The sequence below is a fragment of the Hyperoodon ampullatus genome, assembly GCF_949752795.1.
Source record: "Hyperoodon ampullatus genome assembly, chromosome: 14".
Classification (NCBI taxonomy): Eukaryota; Metazoa; Chordata; class Mammalia; order Artiodactyla; family Ziphiidae; genus Hyperoodon; species Hyperoodon ampullatus.
Genome location: NC_136927.1, coordinates 67,243,347 through 67,264,464, shown reverse-complemented (window position 1 = coordinate 67,264,464; position 21,118 = coordinate 67,243,347). Strand labels below are relative to the sequence as shown.

Genomic DNA, 21,118 nt, shown 5'->3' with positions numbered 1-21,118 from the left:
AAATCAGATAGTGTAAAAATGACACCACCAAAATTTACCAATTTAATTCCTCTTCTTCAAGATTGTCTTTGCTATTCTAGGTTGTTTGCATTCCCATATCAATTTTAGAGTCGTCTTATAACTTTCTATAAAAATGCTGCTGGGGTTTTGATTGGGATTATGTTGATTCTATACCAGCAGTTCTTATCCAGGGTGATTTTTGCACTACACAGGACATTTGGCAGTATCTGGAGACATTTTTGGTTGGTACTCTTGGGGGAGTGCTACTGGCATGTTGGGGACAGAGGCCAAAGATGCTGCTAAATATCTGACAGTGCACAGAACAGCTCTCCACCAACAAATTATCCAGCTCAAAATGTCAGTAGTGCCACTGTTGAGAAACTCTGAATTCATGTAATCAGTGTTTCAGTTGGGCTTCTGTTCATCATCTTATTAAGTATTTGTTTTCTGTTTGACCCACCAGTTTTGCTTTCCTTTTTCTCATTTTTCACCTTTTGGATCAATCAAAAGTACTTATTATCCCATTTTTACTACTGTCTGAACTTTTATAGCTCTTTTGGAGTTTACCCTATAGATTTCAACATGCATTCTTGACATGCATTCTTAACAGTCTAATACAGATTTTTTTTATCACTTCCTGATACTGCTAGACTCTTAATACACTTAACTCCTTTTATACTATCCATGCACCTTTTGTGCATTATTGTCTTGCATTTTACCTTCAGTTGTGAAAGATAGTTTTATAGGGTGTAAAATTCAAGGTTGGCAGTTACTTTCTTTTCACACTTTAAAGATGTCATTCTGTTTTTTTCTGGATTTCATCATTTCTTTAGAGAAGTTGCCTGTCACTTCTGTTGCTGCATTACTTTTAAGATTTTTCTCCATACTTTTGGTTTTTCAGCAGTTTGACTATGATGTGTCTGTGTGTGTTTCTCTTTGTATTGTCAACTTGGGCTTTGCTGAGCTTCTTGAATCTGTGGGTTGATCTCTTTCATTTGTTTGGACGTTTCTCAGCCATTTGTCCCCCAGCAGCAGCCTTCTCTCAGAAGTCATGTATTTTGAGATCCCTGAAGACTACGGTTTTGCATATAGGACTCCATTCCTATATGACCACATTAAAAGCATCATGGTTTCTTTTTCCTCAGTGACAGCCCTCAGCCTGGGCCTCTTCGTAATCCTGAGCCATGTCCAGGATCAGCAAATGGAAAACAAACAAACAAACAAAAAAACCCAACTATTGATTGTTGACTTACTGTGAACTTTCATCCTTCACTAGAGTATTAGTTCATCTGGTCTTTGTTGCTTCTGCAATTATTTGATGCTTTAAGAAACGATTTTTATAATTTATCTGGTTTCTCTAGTTGTCACCAGGAGTATTGGCCTGCCATACCTTACTATATCCTACTTGAAAGGAGAATCTGTACAGATGTTTCTGAGTGCTTATCATATGCCAGATGCCCTTGTAGGTTCTAGGTGTAGGATTGCCCAGTCTAAAGTAGGTAAAACAGGCATATACAAAATAATTCAGCATGTTAAATACTGTAATAGCAGTACATACAGTGGTAGGAGAAAGGAGGAGAATATGAAATAGCACTACCTGTTTAGGAAATTGCAAGTTTTATAATTTCACATGGTTGCAGTTTCAAGTTCAAGCGGTGAAGCAGTGCGAAATGAGGTTGATGAGACAGGCAGGGGCCTGATGGTGCAGGGCCCTGTATGCCACGGTAAAAAAGGTGTCTGTGCTTTAGGCAGGCTACAAAGAGCAGGTGAAGGATTTTAAACATGGAAAAGAGTGATCCAGATTTTTGTTTTAAAAAAATTACTTACATGTCAGTGTGAAATATGGATTCAAGAAGGGCAAGCACACAAGGCAAGGGTGGTCAGAGAAGAAACCATTACGGTCAGTCCAATATCAAATAGATGATTATCATCATCAACAGTTTTGAAAGATGTTGATGGGGTAGAACTGATGAAATTTAAGGGAACAGTGGAATTAAGAGGGAGGTGAACGAAAGCAGAGAGGCTAAGGCGTCTAGCCCAGGTGAGGACCATAAGTCACAAAGGGAATACAGAAGAAAACGGATAAGTTCAGTTTGGGACAGGTTGTGTTCTCACTTCACTTGCTCTATTACAGTTTTTGTCATATAATCTGAGAACATAGTTCAGGGGACCCCAGGTTACTGTCTTGAAACTCCTGAGATAAGTAAGAGAGATGCAGAGCCCCCGGCCATCGCCTTCACCCCAGGTTTAACCAGACCCTCTGATTTTATCTGTTTTACGTGCTGGGCTTCCACTTAAACGTTTTATTGGAAGAAAGTTTTCCATACTAAAAGAAAAAAACGTTACTCAGCAACGTTTCCTTCTTCATTCATCTTCCCATTTTAGGTCTGTTTCGAGTCACTTCTTGTTTGAATGGAGTCCTCTGGTAGGGCACGTGGTGCTACTCTCTCTGAATCCTTGCATACGGCTCTTTCACCCTGACAGCTGAATATCTTCGCTGTAAGTAGGGTTTGGGGGCCATAATCCTTTATTTGCAGTCAGTAGATGCTCTTCCACTCTCTTCTATTGCAAATGAGAAGTCCAAAGACGGTCTTTTTCCTTTATAAGTTATTTGTTGTTTCTTCCTGAAGGCATATGTGATTTTTTTTTTCCGTTTATCTTTTAGTGTACAGGAATTTTACCACAATTTGACTAGATGTGTATCCTTCAGTCTTTTCAATCTCCAGATAAATCCTTTTGCAGCTCAGAGAAATGTTTCAGTTATTTATTTGTTTTAGCTCCTCCATCTGTTCCTTTTTTCCCTTCCAGAATTCCCAGCTATTTATATGTGGGTTCTCCCAGATCTGTGCTCCAAGTCTCACATTTTCCATCTCTTTGTATTTTTGCTCAGTTTTAAGATAGCTCTGCTTGATCTTCCCAGCCACTAATTGGATCTCAGCAATTAACCGCCTTTTTTTTTTTAATCAATTGAGCTTTTTTAGTGTAGAGAGACATGTTTTTAAATTCTAAGAAATATCTTTTGTCTTGTAATTGAATTTCCTTATTGGTCTTAATTATTTTTCATAGTCTTGTCTGTCTCCTTTAGCATTTCTGTTAAACTAAGTTTCACCACCTCAAGGGTGCTCTATTTGCATTTCCTGCTCCTGACTGTTGGGTCCCATTAAGTGGTTACTTCCTTTGCTTCTGTTGTTCTAACTACTAGTACCTTGGGTAAGGCGTGGCACAGTAGCCTCAGGGTCATCAGTGTGTGAGCTGGTGCTGATAGGGTGTCAGTAGTCCCTGGCCCAGCTTTCTGGCCTCCACACCTGGCATTTTGCTAGCCTGGAATAGGGAAGATTTGAGCTTCTTCCCTTCCCTGGCTTCTTGAGGGTCACAGACCAGGAGATATCCCCCCAAGGAACCTCACAGACCAGCATTGCCTTTGCTCTCATGGAGTTCTGTGGACCAGACTCTGTCCAGGGTATGAGAGCCTGATTGTTGCCCTGGAGCCCTCTCCCGACCCATGGAGGAGATCCAGCACCAGCTCTCTCTCTGGGCTGAGCAGGTCTTGCCCACACCCACCAGGCACCACTTGCCTGCCAGCACTACTGGGGACAGCGAGAAGCAGCGGACACTTTCTTGTCATCATCTGTTCAGAAGCCCCCGGCAAATAGAGCTGAGACAGAGAGAGAGAAAGAGAGAGAGAGAAGGAGACACCACCAGACTAGGTGATCTCTAAACCTCCATCTAGTACCAGCGTTTTACAGTTGTGCATGTTTAATGGTCTCCAGCTTCAACTCAGTCCTCAGTACCCTTGGGCCACACTTCTGTGTCTTCCCAGCATGCTCTGCTTCCCCAAAGGGAATATTTGAGAATTTTATTTCTCTCCTCAAGCCCTCTGTTTACCCGCCTTCTTATTCGCTATCGGTCCATGACTTTGCATTTCCCCTCACAGAGAAAAGAGCCTCTTCTCTGTGAGGGGAAATGCAAAGTCATGGGCTGATAGCCCATGTGTAAAGTCGCACAGCTCCTTCACTTACCTATAAACCTGTCTCCTTTCACTGCCTGCGTGCCATCCATCTCTCCATCCTGCTCAAATCTCTCTTCTCCCGTGGTCTCTGTGATAGTGTGCGCTCCTGGTTTTCCCATTTCTCTGGCCACTCCCTTTCGTTTTGTTTTGCTTTCAGTCTCACCCAGCTCTGAATCTTCTCCTGTATTACTGGCTGCCAGGGGGTCTTTTCAGTGCATAAAATTGTTCCTATCACCCTCTGCTTGAAACCTCTCCATGACAAGAACAGGTAAAATTAGTCCAGGCTGATAAAAGTCAGAGTAATGGTTACCTCTGGGCAGGAGAAATAGGAATTGATTGCAAAGGGGCATGAGGGAGCCTTCCAGGGTGCTGGAAATATTATATATCTTATTTTGGGTAGTGGTTCTATGAGTCTCTGCGTACATTAAAATTCACTGAGCTGTTATGTTAAGACTAGTGCTGGGCTTCCCTGGTGGCGCAGTGGTTGAGAGTCCGCCTGCCGATGCAGGGGACATGGGTTCGTGCCCCGGTCCGGGAAGATCCCACATGCTGCGGAGCAGCTGGGCCCGTGAGCCATGGCCGCTGAGCCTGCGTGTCCGGAGCCTGTGCTCTGCAACGGGAGAGGCCACAACAGTGAGAGGCCCGCGTACCGCAAAAAAAAAAAAAAAAAAAAAAAAAAAGACTAGTGCCTTTCGCTCTATGTATATTATACCTCAAGTTAAAAAAGACAAAACCTTCAGTGGCTTTCCATCACTACCACAGGTTAAAATCAATACTCTTTAGAATAGCCCACAGGTTCCAATTCACTCCTCCCTTGAGTCTTGGCTCAAGCATCTTCCTCCTGTGAAACCCACCCTGGCTTTCTGAGTGTTATGACGCATACGTCTTCTACACTCATGTAGGACCACAAGCACAGGCCTAGCCTAATTCTTAAGAGACTGTGTTGTAACTGTACATCTGCTTCCCTCCCTGGACTGGGAGCTCCCTAAGACTAGGAACCGGCTCTTTTCCGTTCCACTGCTCCCCTAGCACCATGTGGAGTGACTGGTACATAAGCCCCCACTGAATGTCTGTTGAATGAATGAGTGCAAGTTCACTTTGTATTTGCTTTGAGTTTGGCCTTCTTTACTGAAAAGTCTTCTCCCTCCAGCCTTCAGGGTGTTTCCTCAGTGAGAGGAAGCCTGTTGCACAATGGCGGTTTTTGATACTCCAGAGGAGGCCTTTGGCGTCTTGCGTCCCATCTGTGTTCAGCTCACAAAGACCCAGACAGTGGAGAATGTGGAGCGTCTGCAGGCACAGTTACAAGTCGTGAGTGACTCTGCCCTTCAGGAACTTCAGCAGTACATCCTCTTCCCTTTGCGATTTACCCTGAAGACCCTGGGCCCCAAAAGAGAGCGCTTGATCCAGAGTGTGGTGGAATGCATCACCCATGTCCTCTCTTCAACGTGTGTGAAGGAACAAGAACTTCTCCAGGAACTCTTTTCAGATCTCTCTGCTTGCCTGTATTCACCCAACTCCCAGAAACCTGCAGCTGTGTCAGAGGAGTTGAAATTGGCTGTGATCCAGGGCCTCAGTGCATTAATGCACTCGGCTTATGGGGACATCATTCTGACTATTTATGAGCCCTCCATTCTGCCTCGTTTAGGATTTGCTGTATCTTTATTGTTAGGCCTAGCAGAACAGGAGAAATCAAAACAAATTAAAATGGCTGCCTTAAAATGTTTACAGGTTCTACTCTTTCAATGTGAGTGTCAAGACCATCCAAGGTCCTTGGATGAACTTGAGCAAAAGCAGCTGGGGGATTTGTTTGCTTCTTTTTTACCTGGCCTCTCAACTACACTGACCAGGGTCATCACAGGAGACTTTAAACAAGGGCACAGCATTGTCGTGTCTTCCCTAAAGGTCTTTTACAAGACAGTGAGCTTCATTATGGCTGATGAACAGCTCAGAAGGGTCTCAGAGGTCCGAGCAAAGCCTGCTGTGGAGCACAGAGTAGCGGAGCTGTTGGTTCACAGGGAAGCCAGTTGGGTAAAAAATACCGGCGACAGGTTGACTGTCCTTATTAAAAAGATAATTGAGTGCGTTTCAGTTCACCCACACTGGAAGGTGAGGCTGGAACTGATAGACTTTGTCGAGGCCCTTCTCTTGAAGTGCAGTCAGTCACTGGTCGAATCGGCTGGTCCCCTTCTGAAGGCTCTGGTGAGTCTGGTAAATGATGAGAGTCCTGACGTCCAAGCCCAGTGCAATAAAATTCTGAGATGTTTTGCAGATGAGAAAGTCGTGGTGGGCAGCAGAGCCTTTGCCGACATCTTGTCAGAAAACCTGCACTCCCTTGCCACGTCCCTTCCCCGCCTGATGAACTCCCAAGACGATCAGGGCAGATTCTCTACTCTCTCCTTGTTACTTGGGTACCTGAAACTCTTGGGCCCCAAAGTGAACTTTGTCCTCAACTCTGTGGCCCATCTCCAGCGCCTTTCCAAAGCGCTTATCCAAGTTCTGGAATTAGACGTGAGCGACATCAAAATCGTTGAAGAGCGGCATTGGAACTCTGAGCATCTGAGCACTTCTCCAGAGACTTCAGCCTCGCGGCCATGGGCTCAAATGCAGAGGAGATATTTCCGCTTCTTCACTGACGAGAGGGTTTTCCTGCTGTTGAGGCAGGTTTGTCAGCTTCTTGGTTTCTATGGGAACCTCTACTTGCTCATGGATTCCTTTATGGAACTGTACCACGAGTCTGTGGTTTACCGGAAGCAGGCCGCCATGATCCTTAATGAACTGATTGTAGGGGCTGCTGGGTTAGGGGTAGAGAATCTTCATGAAAAACACGTTAAAACAAACCCAGAGGAACTGAGGGAGATCGTGACATCAATACTTGAAGAATACACAAGCCAAGAAAACTGGTATTTGGTCACTTGCCTGGAAGCTGAAGAAGTGGGAGAGGAGCTGACGATGATGCAGTCAGGCCTTCAGGCCCTCACATCTGGTGCACACACCTGCCAGGCTACCTCTTCTCCCACCTTCTCAAAGCCAAGTCCCACGATCTGCTCCATGAACAGTAACATCTGGCAAATATGCATCCAGTTGGAAGGGATTGGCCACTTTGCACACGCACTAGGGAAAGACTTCCGTTTGCTCTTGATGTCAGCCCTCTATCCAGTCCTGGAGAAAGCTGGAGACCAAACCCTGCTTATCAGTCAGGCGGCCATCAGTACCATGATGGACATTTGCCAGGCTTGTGGCTACGACTCCCTGCAGCAGCTGATCAATGAGAATTCAGACTATTTGGTAAATGGGATCTCTTTAAATCTGCGTCATCTATCTCTCCACCCGCATACCCCGAAGGTCTTGGAAGTCATGCTACAGAACTCAGATGCTAGCCTGCTCCCGTTGGTGGCAGATGTGGTTCAAGATGTCTTGGCTACCCTGGACCAATTTTATGATAAGAGAACAACTTCCTTTGTCAGTGTACTGCATGCCCTGCTGGCAGCATTAGGTACATTGAGAGCCCTTTTTTAATGCTGATTGGAGGGAAGGAATAGTATCCTTGTTCGCCTAACTGTTTTTTTCTTTGTTTGGGGTTATGCTATGGAGGACGTTATTTGAATAGGTGTCTGTCTGGTCCCACATGTTACGGTAGAGTTCCATTGCTTATGTTTTTATACTTTTAATAATCTCTACCATCTATTGAACCCCTGCTCTGTCCCAGGGACATAAACCCTGCAGACTAAATGTAAACATTATTTTTATTTTGCAGGTAAGGAAAACTAAGGCTCAGTGAGCTCCTACTTAGCCAAGGTCACACAATTAATAAGGAGGCAAGTCAGGATTTATGACAATTTTGTTCTTTTCAATATACCAGACTGCTTCTGACAATATTTAGAGTTAGCAGTATCTATGCTAATGGTGAACAGGACTAATGTAAATTATTCAGTCCACAGATAATCTAGAACAGTACTGTCCAATAGACCTTTCTGTGATGATGGAACTGTTCTATATCTATTCTGTCCAATACAATAACTACATGTGGCTAGTGCAGCTGAGGAACTGAATTTTTTATTTTTACTTAAATAGCCACATGTAGCTAGCTAGTGACTGCCATGTTTCTAGCAGGTCTAGAAACTTTCTTTTAACCTTTTAATTGTATGAGGTGGTTTGAATTTCTCTACTTCCCTTTCACCCTGTTGGGTGTCTGTTGGAGGTGTTACCCACCATTAAAATGGCAAAGTTTTGGGCTTCCTTGGTGGCGCAGTGGTTGAGAGTCCGCCTGCTGATGCAGGGGACACAGATTCGTGCCCCGGTCCGGGAAGATCCCACATGCCGTTTAGCGGCTGGGCCCGTGAGCCATGGCTGCTGAGCCTGCACGTCCGGAGCCTGTGCTCCACAACGGGAGAGGCCACAACAGTGAGAGGCCCGCGTACTGCAAAAAAAAAAAAAAAAGGCAAAGTTTTGGACTATAAGAAAAAGAATCCCATCACTGGATAGTCAATCTTCGAATGAAAAAAATATATATATATATATGAGCTATATACATGAGTTCCTTTTATCCAAAGAGCATACCTCCAGTATTTATTTCAGTACTTCTAATAGCCGCCAAAGTAGGTGGAAAGGTCACTGACCTCATTTTGTCAGCTGAAAAAGCTAAGACCGTGTAAGAAAGTTTCTCAAGGAAGGTGACTGAACAGGGACAGTCCTCTGCCCTGTAGCTGATACCACTTCCAGTGTTCATTCATTCTTTCATGAGCGTTCACATGCAGTGTACGTATTCTTTTATTCATTCAGTAAAGATTACCTGCAGTATGTTAGACACTGTGCTAAGTAGTCAGGATTCAGCAGTGAACAAGATGACTAAACTCAAGGAGCTTTCCTGCTACTGCAAGAGAGTAACAGGACAGTAGCAGAGTGGTCAGGGGACTTGATCATGGCACTTCCTTTCTGAGGAAATGGCATTAGAGCTGAGACCTGAAGGCTGAGAAGGGCCCATCAGTACATATGGAGCTGTCACATCCTTTTTATGGTTTTTAAGAACATTCAGGCAAAGGGAACAGCAGGTGCAAAGGCCTGGAGGGAAGAAAGGGCTTGGAGTCTTTGGAGAATGGAGAAGAGATCATTGTGGAGACAGTGACACAAGATGAAATTGGAAGGCTGGGTGAGGATGAATCCCACGGGGCCTTGTAGACCAAGGGAAGGAGTGGGGATTGTATTTTGCAACCACTCAGAAGCCTGTGTGCTGGACTAGTCACTGGGATGGCAGTGGTGACCAAGAAGAACATGGAAACACTCCTAAGACTGGCTTACTGCTTATAGATTTTAGACTATGAGTGGCTTCCATGGCCCAAATATACCCCAGGCTTCCATGCTTAGCGTTTTGAGTAACTCTACTACATGTCAGTTTGAGTTTTAAAAAATATATTAATAAAAGGCCTATTAAATATATCCTCTCAGGAGATATATCCATTTGGGCCATGAAAATTGAATTGCCTTAGATTGCCAGTGTCTTTGGTCATCTCTAAAGAGGAATCCTGTGTAGCACCTTTTCTCTAAATTGCAGAGAGGAAAATGAGGATGGTTAAGCTTGACTTGAGAGCATCCTAGGAAAAGCAGCAAAAGTGGGGATAGCTTTTCTGAAAGTTTTGAGATAACCCTGACTACACTTGCATTTTGAATGGTAAGCAGTACTGGGGAGTGGATCAGTCTCACCCAAATCAAAGTAGCACTGTCTGCTGGCGTGTCCTCTTGTCATTCGAATTGTCTAACTGATGGTCACTCTTTTAAGATGGGAGTGGAAGTGTGGTCTCAGAGAACTTCCAAAAGGTTTTAAAAGAACCCAGTATTTCTTTTAGGAAATTGAGTTACCACATACACAGTGTTTCACAGGCATTGACTAAAAAAGCATTAGGTTCCACAGTGAAGGCAAGAAGCATCAGTTAAATTACTGCTTAGCACCAACTACTGATTCAATGATTATTCATAACAACAAAAAAATTGGGTAGATTTGAAAATGAGAAAGCATCCATACCACATACCTCAGCACTCAGAGATTGTGCCACATCCACACATGCAAGGCCGTGTTTTTCTGGACACAATGTTCTATTGTGTGGCTGCACCATAATTTAAGCAGCCCTTTCTTGGTGGACATTTTGGTTGTTTCCAGTCTTTTGCCCTCTCCACCCCCAAAATGCTGCAGTGTACTCTCTGTAGGTCATTTTGGACATGTCTGAGTATACCAGTAGAGTATATTCCTAAGACAGTTGCTGGCTTAGAGGGTATTACATTTAAATCTGTGATAGATAAAGAGTTTCAAATTGCTCCGTGAAGAGGTTGCACCAATTTAAACTCCCATCAGCAATGTAAGAGAGCGCCAATTTTGCCACCCCGTCACCCACACTGTATATTACCTAGCTTTTTGATCTTTGCTAATCCAGTAGGAGAAAAAGTGCACCTTATTATAGTTTAATTTGCATTAAGAGTGAGGTCGAGCTGCTTTGTCTTAAATCTAGAAAATAATCTTTGCAGCATGTCTACTTTTAGCAGTGTAAATGCTGGGCCCTGGCTTTAACCCATTGGGAATGCAGTCCCTCAGAGTACATTAAGGACAGGTTTATGTCTGGGCACTGAAGAAATGGCATAATCGAGGTTCCTTCATGTAGGAACCTCCAGGTACGGGACCGAATGCTCTCCCATCCAGCATTTGCTCTCTGCTGCTCCCAGTGGCCTGGCCCTGGCGTAGCCCATCTGCTGTTGCTGTGGTCTGTGCAGATGCTCCTTGATAGAAAAGAGATTAGCAGGTGCTAAAGGTCATCAGAGACTTCTCCCCTGCTCTCTGCAAAAGGAGGGCAAAAATTCAGGCCATAGGGTTTTCTGGTTGATTCATTCTTTAAGTATTAAGACCCTTATTTGAAATGAAGCCCTAGGGGACCCCAGTATACAAAAAGAGTTCAAATTAGAGCAGGGCTGGTGAAAGAAGGCATAGAAACCCTGTTCCCACCCTTTAACCTGCTGTCTCTGGGTGCCCCTCCCTGTTGTGACCCTGAGACATTTCTGCAGAGCCCTAGGGCTCCTCAAGACAAAGTTTGAAAACCACTGGTTCTGTAATGTTTAAGGCTTATTCTGCAGTGACACATCAGAAGTATTGGAGCATCACTAAAAAAGGAAAAGCTTTGGAGAGAAAATGCCAGCCTTCTGAAGCATTTTATATCAAATACCTATGTGAGACTGTGTCCGCTCTCAAGGCTCTGCAGAGCCTCTCTTCCGCTAATGAGCAGTGTATCCTGCACTCAGAATTTTGTCACTAGTAGCTTTCCTCCAGTCTAGCGTATTTATTCATTCAGCATATATTTTGAGCACCCACTCCATGCTGGGCATATTAGCTTTCCAGTGGTGATCAATGGAACACAGTGTCTAATGGGAGATTCAGACACTAAACAATACATACAAAGTAAATACAGTAATTACAAATTGTAATGAGTTGAAAGAAAAGAACATGGTGCTGTATAAGACAGCGTATAAAAGACCTAAGTTAGATTGGCGGGGTGGGGGGGTACGTCAAGGGATGGCTTTACTAGGCAACGTATATTTGTATTGAAACATGAAAAGTGAGTTGGAATTAACCAGATGTTACATAGGAGGTTAAAGTATTCCAGATAGTAAGAACAGCATGTGCAGAGGTTCTAAGGCAGGAGGATACCTGGCACATTGGGCAGCCAGGAGTGGTTAGAAGAAGAGGTTGGAGAGACAGGTAGGGACTGGATCCTGTGGGCACCATGCAGGCCATGGCAGAGAGCTTATTCTACTTAGAAAGTACTAATGCCTGTTGTCAATGACCAAGGTGATCATTATAACACTTTATTTATAGCCCAGTGGTTCCCAGACACAGGTCATCTCGGGCAACTCCAAGAGCAAAGTGTAGGGAAAGAGGGAAGTCATTTGAGCCAAAGACCGGCAAGTCTTGAGAAAGGACGTGAGAATACCACAACAGCCGAAGACATTGAACAGTTTGTGCTGAACTACCTCAAGGAAAAGGATGTAGCAGATGGAAATGTCTCGGATTTTGATAATGAAGAAGGTAACTATTATTTATTTTGGCCTCAGCTGTTTTTTACTTTTTGGAAGCAGATTATTGTAAAAACAATGAAACATCATGATAGAAAGTTTGGAAATAAGAAAGGTCACAAATAACCCCCGCCATGCAGACGTAAGCATTCTCACTTTGTGTGTCGTCTTTTTCCATCCTTTTATATTGCAAACATGTTTTTGTTTGGTTGCAGCCACAGTTTAAATGCATTATACCCTTTTTGCATTTCGTTATATAATAAGGAACTCTTCATGTTGCTATGGAGTTTTCATAATTAATGTTTTAATAGCTGCCACTAAGTATACATTCCCCTGTGGGAAGTTTAGGTTGCTTCTAGCTTTTCACTCTAATAAACAGTGCTGCAGTGCATGATTCTATGCACGTGACCTTCTTCTTCTTTTTGCATATTTCTGTATAAATCTCAGAAGTGAGATTTCTAGGTCAGGGATATGAACATCATGTTACGCTTGCCAAATTGTCTTTCAGAAAGGTTGTGGCAATGTACACCTTCTCTTCTGCAGTTCAGGATTAATACTGGTTTCACCACAAGCTTGCCAACATTGACTATTAACCAGTTTTACTTCTTGCTAAATTAAAATGGTTCTCGTTATTTTACTTTGCATTTCTTTGATTGCTAGAAAGGTTGAGCATCTTTCTGTATGCATCTTTCCTAACAATTTTTTCTTATGCCCATTATCTTTTCATATGCTTTGTCCATTTATTTTATTTATTGGTAGGAGTAGATTCCAGTGTTTTTCTTACCAATTTATATGATAAAGGAGAAGGGAGTTCAGGCTAGTTGAAGCTCTGGCCTGTTTTATTCACAAGCTCAATCTGTAGTTTCAGGTCACGAAAGGATTAATAAATTATTAGAATCTCCTCTGCAAATATAAAATGCCAAGTCATAATGAGCTTGGTGGTCTCAGAACTATCCTAAATCAAACTGAGTCCCAAATTAGTTTGTTAGGTCGGAAGAGAGCAGATTTCTTTTTCTTTTTTTTTTTTTTTTTTGGCACTCTACTCTGGTGAACTGAAGCCAGTACCTCCAGGATAACAGGAAATAGTAGTTCAATGCAACTAACTACAACAAGTTCCTTCTAAATAGCAGGGAAGCATCACAAGGCCCAAATAATGATTTATGCAGAGTTGAGTTGTTATTCTCCCCAAGAACAGAATTTTCTAATCAGAAATCTATCAGGCTTTTTCTTCTCAGTTTTGTTTCTTGAGCCAACCCAGTCCTTCTCATAAACTGCATCCCTTGCTCAAGCCTAGAAACCATGAAGAAGAGGCATTTTGATCCCTCGTAATCCAGATTTGCCATTCTTGTTTGACATTCTAGCATTGTCACTGAATCCATTCTTTCATGATTAGGATCTTCTGGTTCTAGTTGATGTTGGCTAGGAGCAGACCGAATGAATCAAATCTTTCTTCTGATAGCAAAATCCACATCCCTCAGATAACATTTCACAGTAGGTGAATTTCAAACAACAAATCCTCCTCTAGAAAGAAAAGCACAGCCTTATCATTCTTACAATTATCGTTCATCAAGTACACACCACACACTTGGCATTATAAGGAATGTTTGGATTGATGTTGGTTTGACATGGGTTTTTTGTTTTAACCACAGTAAGAGCACCTTGTATATCTGAGGTCCCTTCCTCCAAGAAATCCAAGCATTCTACAAATGCATTTTCATTTATCTTTTCAGTGTCTGTTAGAGACAGGTGTGGACTCTACTGTAAGGTTCTGTTTTTCCAGCAGAGGAAACTGAAATGGCAGAAAGTTAGGGGAGCAATGCTTAGCTCAGTGTAAATGAGCACAGCTGGTATTGAGGGTGTGGGGAGACTGGAGGCTATAAGCAGCTAGAGGAAAACCTTCAGGGGAGGAATTTTCAGGGTTTCATGCAACTCTCAAGTCTTTTTGTTGTTTTAATTTACAAACTTGCACCTATCATGCAATGCAGTACTCCAGGCAATGAAAAAAATGATAATAGGGCTTCCCTGGTGGCGCAGTGGTTGAGAGTCCGCCTGCCGATGCAGGGGATACGGGTTCGTGCCCCGGTCTGGGAAGATCCCACATGCCGCGGAGCGGCTGGGCCCATGAGCCATGGCCGCTGAGCCTGCGCGTCCGGAGCCTGTGCTCTGCAACGGGAGTGGCCACAACAGTGAGAGGCCCGCGTACCGCAAAAAAAAAAAAAAAAAAAAATGATAATAGCTGGTGACATTCATCTCATTTAACTCTCTCAGCAAGCAGATGAGGTATACATGCTTTATCCCTTTTTTTCAAATGAGGTGACGTGGGATGAGAGGAGTTGCTAATAGGATGTGGAGGCAAGACTTTAGTCCTCTGACCAAACCCCATCCCTGTATATTGCACCAGGCTGCCCTGGTGTTGTCCCTCATACCAAGATGCGTAAGGCTTCATCTTGGCCCTCAGAAGATCTTACAGGCTGGTAGAGAAGACAGGCATGTACCCCCTTTAGTCAAAAGATGAACCAAAAGGAAAGGAAAGAGAGTAAAGGGCCAGAGGCCAGCCAGGGAGCTGCCAGCCTCGGGGCTCCAAATTAGAATCTTGCCCTCTTATGTTTTTATTTTAAATATTTATTAATGGCAACTTAGAAAAGACTAAGGATATAGGGAAAAAATAAAAATCATCCATTAACTCATGACCCCGTCTCTGTTAATATTTTGAACTTCCTCCGGTCTTTATATAAAACTTTATATAATAGTGCTCACACTGTGTATGCAATTTCGTATCCTGCTTTTCTCTTTTTAACACAATGTTATTTCATAAGCATTTTCCCTTGTCATTAAAGCCCTTGGTAAATGCAAATTTTCAGGCCCTCATAATGTGCCATTCATTGTATGGATATACCATGGTTAATATAACCGTACCCCCTTGAGTGGACGTGGAAGGTTTTCCCCCAGTTTTTAGCTGTTACAGGTAATGCTTCGGTGAATATCTTGACTCGTAGCTTGACCCAAATTTTACATGGTTTCCTTGGGATCAGTTCCTAGACATTTTCCCTTGTAAGTCTTACTCCTGATCTGAAGTTGGGAGATCAAGTTGGGGTGGGGCATCTCTCGTAAAACACTGCCCCCAGTTATGCTCTTTTTCCAGAGGAGCAGTCAGACCCTCCCGAAGTGGATGAGAATGACACTGATCCCAGTGTGCAGCCACCACTGCCAGTGCAGATCCAAATAGCCACGGACGTGATGGAGCGCTGCATCCACTTGATGTCAGACAAAAATCTGAAAATCCGCTTGAAGGTCAGTGTGCGGCCCTTTCCCTGCATTCACAGAGCTGCGGGACTGAGGTTTGGTCTATTGGCAATGACTACATGGATGAGCAAGGAGACCCCCCCTTATCTCCCAGTGCGTGTGCAGTGGCCAAGAGAAGGCATCAGGAGGAATTTATCTGTGGGATGCCCGTCTTACGTCTTTCTGTATCAGTCCAGAAGCCAAAAGGGATCTGAGTCCCCTTGGTAGAATTAAAAACCACAAAGTTTTGGAGCGTTATTGCATCTCCAAGGGGTAAAAAGTCATATGATTTGGAAAGGATATCACTTTCTGAACTGACTTAATGTGGGACACAGGTTTTAATATTTTGAAGTGGTCATTCGTCCAAGCCTGACGCTAGCCCTTGTCTCTGTTTCTGTTTCCATTTTCATCCTAGGCCTGGCACCCACACTTTTCTTAATCTTACATCCTTGTTTACTAGCAGTTTCCCAAGCAGCCTCCCCATCAGCAAAGACTTAAACTATACAGTAGTGACTCCGATAACAGGACAGTGGGGCGGGGTGGGCATGGGGGACACAGCTTTCAGAATCACCTGGGGGCAGATCTTACACCCAAAGGAAAGCACAGCCTGACCCATTCCTCCCTACCCCCAAACAGCAGTGAGAAACAGCCGCCTCCCTGCATTACTGATAGTGATGAGAGCACTTTGCCCTGGTCATGGGTGGGGGGCTGGGAAACCCTGACCCACAGATTACCTCACTCAGCATCTGGGTTTTGCGGAATTTGTTTAGTCTTCCCAGAGATACTTCTTAGCATTGTCGGGTTTTCCACTCAGGAGGCACTCTTCAGGAGCCTTTTGTTGGTGGTGTCTGGTTGATATATTAGGAAAGTGTCTTCCCTCTTCTGGAGGCTTTGTAGCAGCGTATACACACTGTAGCTATTGAGAGCATCAGCCCTGGAGTCAGGTCTGCACACCCGAGTTCCCGTCCTGGCTCTGCCCTTCACTAGCCATGCCACCTGGAGTAAGCCAGTTCACCTTTTTGAGCATCACCTTCTTTATCTGTAAAATGAAAATGATGGTACCTACCTCACTGGGTCATTGACTATAAATATAAAACAGTTAGCATCAGACGTGGCATATACACTCATTCACTTATTCGCTTATTCACTAAATGCTTATTGAGGACTGCTATAGGTCAGGCAGAGGGTATATAGAAGGAAACGAAGCAGACGTGATCCCTGTCTTCATGGAACTTCCTAGCTCTCGAGGGGAAAGGGGTAATACACAAATACATATATGTGGAGGAAATGCTATGGAGGTAATAAGAAGGTTCTATGATAGAAAATGCACCCATGTAGTAAACACATTTTGGGAACCTACTCTACCAAACCCTGTTGAATAAGAGGGAGCTACGTTCTGATTTAGACCAGTTGTCGGGTGATAACGTTTAAGTCGAGACTTAAAGGCTGAGAAGGAGCCAGCCCTGCAGGGGCCAACGGAGGGGGAAGAACATTCCAGGCAGAAGGGGAATGATTCACTCAAGTATGATGTAACTTACCCAGTTAGTGACAGAACTCAAATCCAAAGGCAGTCAGTGATACCAAAGCCATTGCCACTGTACTACTCTGCTCTCCTGAGGTTTCTCTTATTCCCCTGCCTAACTATTCAGCCCTCAAGGGCAGGGCCTGTTTTGTTTTTGTTTCTGTTCCAGTCTCCGTGTGACCAGCACACAGTAGTCATCCAATAAGGGTTTACTGCAGACCTCACTCTGTCTTCCTGACTCAGACGTGTACCCTCCCCTGCTCTGGGAAGGCTGGCCCGTCTGTGCTGGAGGGAAGCCTGCACTTGGTTATCGTGGTGACCACTGCCTGTGACACTGAGCAGGTCGTCTGTCTTCAGTGAGCTTTGAGACATGAGAGATCAGGAAACATATTCTCAGGGAAGGTAAAAACCCCAATTTACATCTAGTCTACCCCAGACCTTTCTTCTGAGATTGACCTGTGTCCCAGCTGCCTACCTGACCTCTCCATTTAGAGGTAACAGAACTTGATCTCACCCACCCTCCCGGTTTCCTCCTCCTCCTTTGTTCCTATCTCATTAAGCTGCACCTGCATCTATTCAGTGGCTAAGCCTGAACCCAAGCAGCTCTTTTTGATACCTCTCTTCATCTCCCCAAGAACGAGTCCTTCAGCAAATTAAGCCATTGCATCTCCAAAACAGGTCTCAAACCCTTCACTTCTCTGCCTCGGCCACGACCATGTAGCCGCGTAACTCCCCGCCTCCCATGTGGACGTGCGCCGTGGCTCCCTCAAGGGCCTCCTCACTTCTTCTCACTCCCACTTCAAGTCCCTCCTCCACTCAGCAGCCAGAGTGACCTTTTAAAAACATGAATTGTATCATAGCACGTGCCTGAACATTTCCACGGCTCCCCCACCACATTTAGAACAAAATTAAAAAGTCTTAATGTGACATCTTTGAGGTCCAGCCCCATCTTACCCCTCTGTCACACTTCACGCTGCCCTGCTTTAGTTTTCTAAGCACTGCAAGCTCTCCCTCCTCTGGGTCTTCCTCGTTACTGTTTCCAGTGTGCCTCCTTATAGAAGGTACTTCCTCAGAGAAGCCCTCCCGACAGTTGGTATGGTGTAGATCCCTCCCTTTATCTTGCATTTCCCCCTTGACTTTCCTTCCTTGTACTTGTCACAATTAGTAATCATTCATCCCATTATTTCGGTGTTATCTGAAGTCTTTCCCCAGTTGACCATAAGCCAAGGAAAGGAAACATAAGTATTTTGTCCCTGTGTGCCCCCCACCCAGTACCTAGCCAGTGCTTGGCATGTAGTCAGGACTCGTAAATATTTCCTTGACTCATGAGTTTCTAAGTTTTACTCTTTTAAAATGGTGACTCGATCCCAGGTATTGGGTTTCAAGCCTTTACTATCTGCCAAAATACTGTCCTCTTTTCTTGCAGGTTTTGGATGTGCTGGATCTGTGTGTGGTTGTTCTGCAGTCCCACAAGAACCAGCTCCTTCCCTTGGCTCATCGGGCGTGGCCCTCGCTCGTGCACCGACTCACAAATGATGACCCCCTGGCAGTGCTCAGAGCCTTCAAGGTACTGCACCGATGCCCCACCGCCATCAGTCATGGGGATGGTGGGAAGTGAGCACAGAGCTCAGTGGTGTCTTTTGGGGGTAGTTCTCTTTTTATCCGATTGTGACCTACTATACCTTGAAGAAAGTATAGGCAAATAAGAAAAGCACAAAGAAGAAAATAAAGTCAGTTTCCTTTTGAATTTGAAGCAGAGAGAACTAGTAGATGAAAAGGGCCACCAGTATTCACTGAGCACCTCCTCTGTGCCGGGCAACATGCTTGGCACTTCACACATGAGCTCATCTCCGTACAACAACCTTATAAGGAAGAATACTGGTATCCCCATTTTTGACAGAGGAGGAAACAAGCCCAGAACGTTAAGGAACTTTCTCAAGATCACACAGCTAGGAAGTGATAGTACCTGAATCTGAGTTCATGCCCATGTTCTGTGCACGGCACAAGAGTCAAGATGAAGACTGACTAGGTTCTAGCAATGGGCGTCCTCTGTCCAGCTGAGTGACTCTGGACAAAGCCCATGACCACCTATCCCACCTTTCTCATAGTTGTTGTCGTCAAGGATAAAGTGGGACTATTTGGTGAAATGCTTTGAAAAGTTAAAAGCCCTCTGTGTATGTAAGGTATTATTCTCCCTGACTTAGTTTGGCTTATATTAGCACACATATTTTGGCTTATTTATTTATATCCTTCCTTGTTCTAAAAAGCACTTAAGGCAAGTTACAGAGATACATTTACCATAGCAAGCTAACATAAATTAGAAGTGGGTGAGCAAGATGAGGCAAAGAAAAAAGATGCGTAGGATATTGAATGAAGCCAGGAATGCAACTAATATACTTGGCTAAAGTATTTTATAAGATTCTTCAGCATATACTGGACCAAAATGCAAGCTCACATTTAAAACATATTAAAAAAATCGTTAATATTTTTTTCCAAAGCAAAATACACAAAATGACACACACACACACACACACACACACACGCACGCACACGCACATGTGGGTGGTGGGGGGACAGGAGAAGGAGGGAGGTTGGGGAGAGGAGGATGAGGGAGGTTAGGGAGAGGAGGAGGAGGGAGGTTGGGGAGGGGAGGAGGAGGGAGGTTGGGGACGGGAGGAGGAGGGAGGTTGGGGACGGGAGGAGGAGGGAGGTTGGGGACAGGAGGAGGGAGGTTGGGGACGGGAGGAGGAGGGAGGTTGGGGAGGGGAGGAGGAGGGAGGTCTTGCTGAGTCACTCAGATGTGCCGTTTTCCTTTATGAAAATTAATAGTTTATCTGAAATGACAGCAAGTATAGAAAAATGAAAAAATATAAAGATACGTGCACTGTAACTGAGGCTGCTTTTCCACTCCCAGACCCATTAGTGACCCTTGAGGTCCGTAAGGCCTTGTGCAGTCCTGCTGAGGGCCCTGAAATAAGTGCCTTGTTCTCTACAAAGTCGGTAAATGTTCTCTGTCCTGGATATGCCTTGCTTACCAATTTTTTTTGTTAATTTATTTATTTAACTTATTTATTTTTGGCTGTGTTGGGTCTTCATTGCTGTGCACGGGCTTTCTTTAGTTGTAGCGAGCGGGAGCTACTCATTGCTGTGGCCTCTCTTGTTGAGGAGCACAGGCTCTAGGCACGTGGGCTTCAGTAGTTGCACATGGGCTCAGTAGTTGTGGCTCACAGGCTCTAGAGCACAGGCTCGGTAGTTGTGGCACACAGGCTTAGTCACTCCGTGGCATGTGGGATCTTCCCGGACCAGAGATCGAACCCGTGTTCCCTGCATTGGCAGGCGGATTCTTAACCACCGCGCCACCAGGGAAGTCCCTTGCTTACCAATTTTTTTTTTTTTTTTTTTTTTTGTGGTACGCGGGCCTCTCACTGTTGTGGCCTCTCCCGTTGCGGAGCACAGGCTCCAGACACGCAGGCCATGGTTCACGGGCCCAGCCATTCCGCGGCATGTGGGATCTTCCCGGACCGGGACATGAACCCGTGTCCCCTGCATCGGCAGGCGGACTCTCAACCACTGCGCCACCAGGGAGCCCCCCAATTTTTAAAGAAATTCTTATTATCCTGTATACTCAGTCTTGTGCAGTGGGGCAAAACGTTTCAATATGTTCTGCTTGAGAAGGTTTAAAACAAGACATGCAAAGAGACTGCCTGTCGTGAAAGATGGAATGAGGGTGATGTACATAAGAGATTGTGCCATGGAACAGAAGGAACTCTGACTCAGCTCTGCCCGCTGGGGACCCTGCCCTCACCCAGCCAGGGACCTCAGCCAGCCACTGCCCTTTTCGATGCCTGCACATGGCAGCAGCTGAGCTGGGCCTCAGCTACTGGGCCTGTTTATGTTTGTTCAGCTAGCTAGAGTTAAAAGCACAAGTCTTTCCTCAAGGAATGTTAGGAAGATTCAAGAGATGATCTATGTGAACTGCTTTAAGCTCTTTTTTTTTTTTTTTTTAAACAAAAAAGGGAGGGAAATCCAGGTATTAACCATACTATTCATCCAACCCAAGATTCCTTTGAATTATTCTCCATGTAATCTGTATTTATGGATAGAAGCAGCCATGCCTCAGGAGCAGAGACCTCCGAATTCATAATTGTCAGAATCACAAACCGTGGGCAAGGAATTAACAGCAATAATTCTATTTTTCTTTTTCAAGCAGAGACTTAGATGAAATTGAATTAGCAAACATTCTTTTAGCGCTCTCG

The 21,118-nt window shown here is 44.5% G+C and overlaps 1 protein-coding gene across 1 annotated transcript in view; it reads left to right on the top strand.

The window, feature by feature from the left end:
* Window positions 1-5,185: 5,185 nt before the first annotated feature.
* Window positions 5,186-21,118, top strand: part of TTI1 (TELO2 interacting protein 1) — a gene marked incomplete at its 3' end in the record, with an annotated part of 28,437 nt that continues 12,504 nt past the window's right edge. Inside the window, exons 1-4 of the mRNA XM_079719822.1 lie at window positions 5,186-7,502; window positions 11,862-12,071; window positions 15,201-15,349; window positions 18,289-18,429. Coding sequence (XP_079575948.1) covers window positions 5,201-7,502; window positions 11,862-12,071; window positions 15,201-15,349; window positions 18,289-18,429 — 2,802 coding nt within the window. The 5' untranslated portion in view covers window positions 5,186-5,200. The remainder of the gene's footprint in view (window positions 7,503-11,861; window positions 12,072-15,200; window positions 15,350-18,288; window positions 18,430-21,118) is intronic.